The sequence below is a fragment of the Hyperolius riggenbachi genome, chromosome 3 (genome assembly GCF_040937935.1).
Source record: "Hyperolius riggenbachi isolate aHypRig1 chromosome 3, aHypRig1.pri, whole genome shotgun sequence".
In the NCBI taxonomy this organism is placed as follows: domain Eukaryota; kingdom Metazoa; phylum Chordata; class Amphibia; order Anura; family Hyperoliidae; genus Hyperolius; species Hyperolius riggenbachi.
In genome coordinates, this window is record NC_090648.1 from 41482067 (window position 1) to 41488066 (window position 6000).

Here is a 6000-nt window from a genome sequence, read left to right on the forward strand (position 1 = left end):
GCAGGGCCACCCAGGGCTGGGCCGAGGCAGAGGCTGGAGAGGCTCCAGCCTCAGGGCGCAGTGTAGGGGGGGCGCACAATTCATTCAGCTTTCATTCCCAATTGTGTTTTGAAGCAGAAAGAAATAAGAAAAGGGGATACATGACAGTGACTGCAAGCCAGATAACTAGAGATTAAGGTGTTGGGGAGGTTGGGGGCCTTGGGGCACCTATTAGTCTAATAGCAATCAGTGTGTGACGGCTGGGGTGGGAGGGATGGGGGGGCGCAGTTTGGTGTCTCAGCCTTGGGTGCTGAAGGACCTTGTCCCGCCTCTGGGGCCACCCGCAGTTAATGTTACGCGCATTGCTTTGCGCATTGCAATGTGCGTAACTAAGGAAGGCACACTCCTTAAATGGCAGCACGCACTGCTATGTAAGGTGTGCATAGGGTGCACTACAGGTTATTAAGCCGCGCTGCTTTAGCAGTGCTGCTTGATGAATCAAGCCATAATGTGTTTTCCTTTTTGGCATCACGTTCTGTTCATGATAAAAGTATTTTTCATTGTTTTGTATTCTTAATGTGTTTTCATATAGGGCCAGTAATCATGGTATCAGTCTTGATGAGATTCCCGAGAAGAGGAGAAAGAAGCTGGAGATGGAGAGGGACATAGTCAAGAAGCAGAAAATGAAATGATGACCTCCTTCTTGAAAATGTCTATCTTGGTCCATGAAGAATTTGATGAAGTTGACGGTTTATGGAGAACCTTTTGGAAGCTGGTCATTTATCTCTCACAATCGTACCATTTCCATGGAATCCTACAGAAATATCTTTCTTCTCTGTGATGTTTCGTCATCACTCAATGGAAGGCGTAAATCCAAAGGGAACTTTGTTACCTCTGTGGTGCACTATGGTAGAAAATATTCTATAATCTCTTTTGGACTTGGTGGTACTGTCATCATCCCAAGGACTATCTTCAGCTGTGTAGATTCTTCATTCCTTTGAAAAACTTTTTTTCCCAAAAAAAATATGTTCAGTTTGACAGGCCCACTAAGCCTGCGTATGATTTTTAGCTTGTGTGTTAATAATGTTCGATGGAGAAATGTTTAGATCTTACTCCCCTTGTTTACCAACTTTTTTGCATATTAAGGAAAGATAGGTTTGTACTGATGATGAAATTGAAAGTTCTCTTTACTGAGTTTGAGTACTTGGAAATTGTTAGAGAAAGGAAAAACACTGAAAAAATTGTTCTTCTCATTAATTTATTTCATAAACGTTTTTCAAAACAGTCACGTGTTCAATATGGCTATGGCATAGTTAAGTTTATCTGTTGGTTTTGTGCAGTGGGGATAGTTTTATGTCTTTAATTGGTAGACTGACTAACTAGTTACGTTTTCATTCTGAGTTTGGAACTAATGATCCTGCAAATCATTCCAAACAAGTCCAAGAGCTTGCAACTTCTGTAAGATATTAATGAACCATCTAACTTCTGCAGTCTTTGATGTTCTAAATGCTATCAGTCCAACTCTACCTTATTGTTCTGCCAGTCTCTCTACAGTCTATCCAACCCCTACTATTATTTCACTACTAGGCAAACACATTTAGAAGAGGTCTCTTCATAGTAACTCTATAGGTGGCCATACAACTAGCGATTTTGGCAGCTGATCGACCAAGAGACAGATCTCTCTCTGATCAAATTTCTGAATGAAACCTTTCAGGAATCTGCCTTGTGATGCCGCCTTGACACCTTGCCGCCCCAAGCCACTGTCCTCCTAATGTTTTATGTCCCCCCTCCCCCTATGCAGTTCGGGGGGAAAGGGGCCAGGGGTTTCTTTCGCGCTAGTCGTTCACGATTATCGCACACTGTTACTGCCACCCACCTGATCAAGTATGCCAGCCTCGAGATTTTCCAGCATGTCTGATCGATTGTCAGTCAGCCATGCTCTCGGTGGCACCAATTTTTCTCAGGTTCGATAATAATTAAGACTGCCCTATTTATTTTTTATTTATTCTTGAATTATACACCACCCCTCCCCCTTAGGTTTTACGATGTATACCGTACTCGTTAGTGTTTTGAAAAAAATGTAACTGGTATATTGTGTATTTATCTATGTAAATAAAACTAAAATGCATTAAAAATAGACGTAGTGTCTCCAATAAAAGCTATCAGAATTGGAAAAAGAAATGCCAAGTCCATGAAGGTGCTGCTGAATAGGCGTGGATGGGTGGTTAGAACATCTACCTGCTGGACTGGACGTTTAGAGCTTGTCTCTTTGGAATGCCTGGCATTCTTCTAAAGAAAAGCTGATGTGGCGGTAATATAGATTTATTTAAAAATGTCAATTTCTTGGTGGTTGTTCTGATTAATTGGGGTCATTGGTTCCCAAGTCACACATCTGAAGATCACAATTTGCCCTACTACCAGCAATTCATTCTTCAAGCTGGTCTATCGGGTCACTGTTAGCAGCAATTGCCACATTTCTTACAGGTGAGAAATTTCCCAGGGCCCCCCAGCTGGTTGAAGCCCCATCCCAGGAGTCCCCTTATTTATATAGTGGTCGCTGCAGAGTATTAAGTTGTGGAGTGACTCACCTATCCTAACTGGTGTGCTTCTTCATAAGTCTGCATGCTTTTCAATGATTCCACTCAGCACATTACGTGAGTTACATGATCCGGGTTGCTGAGAAGACGCACTGGTGGGAATGAAGATGGGAGAGCACAGACTGATGTAGGATCAGGCTGGATGGGATAGGTGAGTCACTGCCCAATTCTCTGCAAGGATCCAGTGGCCCACAATACACCTTGGAGGGGCAGCCCTCAGAGGGAAAGCAGCTCTGGGGCCCCGATGGGCAAAAACAAAGAAACATGATACTGCTTAAAGGGAACCAGAGACGAAGGGTAGTTGAAAAAAGAAAAAAGATTTTATACATACCTGGGGCTTCCACCAGCCCCATAAGCCTGGATCGCTCCCACGCCGCCATCCTCCGCTGCCTCTATCGCCGGTACCGGGTCCCGTCATTTCAGCCGGACGCGACCAGTTGTACGCATGCGCAGGGGCACCCTCTGGCTCTGTACGCATGTGCCTGTGCAGTACGGAGGGAGCGCACTGCACTTGCGTCGACTGGCTCGACTGGCTGAAATTACGGCACCCGGTACCAGCGGACAGAGGCAGCGGAGGACGGCAGTGTGGGAGCGATCCAGGCTGATGGGGCTGGAGAAAGCCCCAGGTATGTATAAATTTTGTATCATCTGCGTCTCTGGGTCTCTTTAAAGCAGAACTAAATCCAGAACTTTCTCTCTGCTCTAAAAGATAAGCAACAAGACTTCCAGTTCTGGTGCCTGCATGTGAGGAGAGGAGAAGTGGAGCTCTGCCAAGCTGAGCTCACTGCAGTGGGCATACCATGACAACACGCCAGGTTTTTCACAACCAGGTAGCTAATCGCCCCAGCTTTATGGGGACACAGCTTTATGGAGCATTACCTGAAGTGCTCTGCCGATACCCAAGACAACCTCTTCAGTTCACGGCCACAAAGCAAGATGGTGCCCGGAACATGGAAACATGGTCTGCGCTCATAGGGGGAGCTCTCACAATAAGACTGGGGCAATGACTCAGATGCCCCTTCCAAGGAAGGTAAGGTTTTGCCGCAGTATGATAATATACTAAGCTATCAGAACTCCTAGTGTAAAACATAAAATAATTAATAATAATAAATAAAGTGCTGTATGGCAGTTTTTAATTTTTTCCTTGTATATTTCAAAAACCCAGTAGCTTCCTGGGAAGAAAAACACTTCACTTAATGCTCAAGCCATGCACTCAATGTGGGGTGGTTCTGTCCCACCATTGGAAAAACATGTTTATTTTAGAAACATGTTTGCAACATCAGCCATGCTTCATAGAGTTGGTAGCTAGATCAACAAAGTAACTACACAAAATTGTCATTTGTGGCTGTCCAGGTTCTTTCCCTTGGATGGACAAAAGGAATGGATGAAGGTGAATGTGGGACCAAAAGTGCAACAAGATGGAGAGTGAGGTATGCTCCACTAATGACACTGCATATGACCAGGCAAGGGGGGCATTCATGAAGTCATGGCCGTGCCCTCGGGGCTGTATGTCCAGAGGCTGGTCGTGGCTTATAACGGGAGGATTTACAAGCAATGGGAGCATTTCAGAGGGTAATAAAAATATGCCAGAAACTACACAATAGCGCATTTTGTCACACTACATTTGTCTAAGTATTCCTTTAAAGAAAAACGGATGCAAAACAAAACTTTACTTAAAGGAAATCTTCTTGCAGCACCCTGGAGTCATCCTGTGCCTGTGCCATCCTTCCGAGTTCCTCCAGCCAGCCCCCTTCAAGCTGGCCAACCACAGGCCTCCTCACCGCGCTCTGGATGCCGTGAGTGTTCTGCAAATGCACAGAGGGCAAAAACTCTACTGCGCGTGCGCAGAGCACTCCCGGCAGCGGGAGTGCGATTAGGATGCGCACAGCTTGGAGCCATGCATGTGCAGTAGCCGATGACTGGTGGTGACCGCCTAGGTTTGTGGAAGTCACCTATGCTCAATGGGGGGTCCATGGGGCTGAAAGAAACCCCAGGTAAATTAAACTGATTGTCTTTTAGCTTTAGTAACCCTTTAAATCTGTGTGATCCTTCACTGACGTTCCACTCTCCTCCAGAGTCCCACTTTTACTTTTGAAAGGCCAGTGACACAGGCTTCTGACGGGTGCATTCTATGCATTAGCAGTAGTACTGAAAATACGGGGAGTGTTCCCAGTGACACATGAATGGTCATGGTGGTCGCATGCACAGAAGCCTGCAACCCAGGCCTGGGTCGGTGGCCTTCCGAAGCTAAAAGTGAATCTCAGCGAGGGACCACACAGTCTTCTAGAGGCTGGAAGGAGCCCCGGGTAAGTTAAGCTTTATCTTTCTGTTTTTAAAAACCTTGGTCTTCCTTTAAAGAGAGCCCAAGATTGGCTCATAAAATTAAATAAAAAAAATTATGCTACTTGATCTGAAGGGCTGATCGGATCAGGTAGCCACCAAAACCGCTGCTCTCCGCTGCTCCTGTGGGCTGCACTTGCCCACTTTCACTTTTGTGACTTCGGGGTCACAATGCTGGAAGGAGAGATATCTTTCTCACCCAGCTTGCAGGGAGGTGGGGGAGCGGCGGGGGTGTGGCCAGGGAGAGAGAGCTGCCCAATGGCAGCTCTGGAAAGCCTGCAGGAATGCCCCTAGCAGGTGCTTTGAACAGGAAAGTCCTCTCCTCTATTTACCCTCCAAGATAGTGACAAATATTGTCGCTAATTTCGGGGTCTATAGCACAGCGGGGGGGGGGGGGGGGGCAGAGAGCAGCGGTGTGGGAACACAGAGGCATGTCATGAGGCAGAGAACATGCCTCTGTGTCACATCTGCCCCCCAAGGAACCTCCTCGGGTTCTCTTTAACCTTCCTGGCAGTATGATTCCTTTCTGATTCTAGGGTCTAAAAGTGGTACAATTTTTTCTTGTGCTTTTAGACCGTAAAAAGCAAGAAAAAAAATCATACTACCAGAGAACCTGGAGCAGCCACTGCACTTACTCAACTCCCTAGAATCCAATACTGCAGTTCTCCCTCCATCCTCCAGGTGGCACTGTAACCCTATAGTGAGCTTGCCGGCTGTCGTCATGACAACAGTCAGCAATCTTACCAGGGGGATACAGAGCCTCCGTGGACCCGTGGACAGGAAGGGCAATGGCCACCAGCGTCTATATTACCCAGGAGGTGAATGAGAACTCTCGCTGTGTGCAATGCTCTGCATGGACCTCCCGGCAGCTACCACAAGCGTAGCTCGGGGTTATTGCTCTGAGCTGCTGTTTTCCACCCCGAGTGTAGCTCGTTCTTTCTGCTAAAAAGGTTAAGAAATAGATCCTGCTGATTGCCTCTGAACATTGGTTAGGTTCAAAAATACTTTAAAAATGCAAACTATTAATGGATGTCACATCACAAATGCATGAAAAAAAGAATACTTGAAGACTTTCTCAGCATGG

The 6000-nt window shown here is 46.3% G+C and overlaps 1 protein-coding gene across 1 annotated transcript in view; it reads left to right on the top strand.

Moving 5' to 3' along the window:
- Nucleotides 1-2033, top strand: part of GUCY2D (guanylate cyclase 2D, retinal) — a 604889-nt gene extending 602856 nt beyond the window's left edge. Inside the window, exon 19 of the mRNA XM_068274020.1 lies at nt 572-2033. Coding sequence (XP_068130121.1) covers nt 572-671 — 100 coding nt within the window. The 3' untranslated portion in view covers nt 672-2033. The remainder of the gene's footprint in view (nt 1-571) is intronic.
- Nucleotides 2034-6000: the final 3967 nt, after the last annotated feature.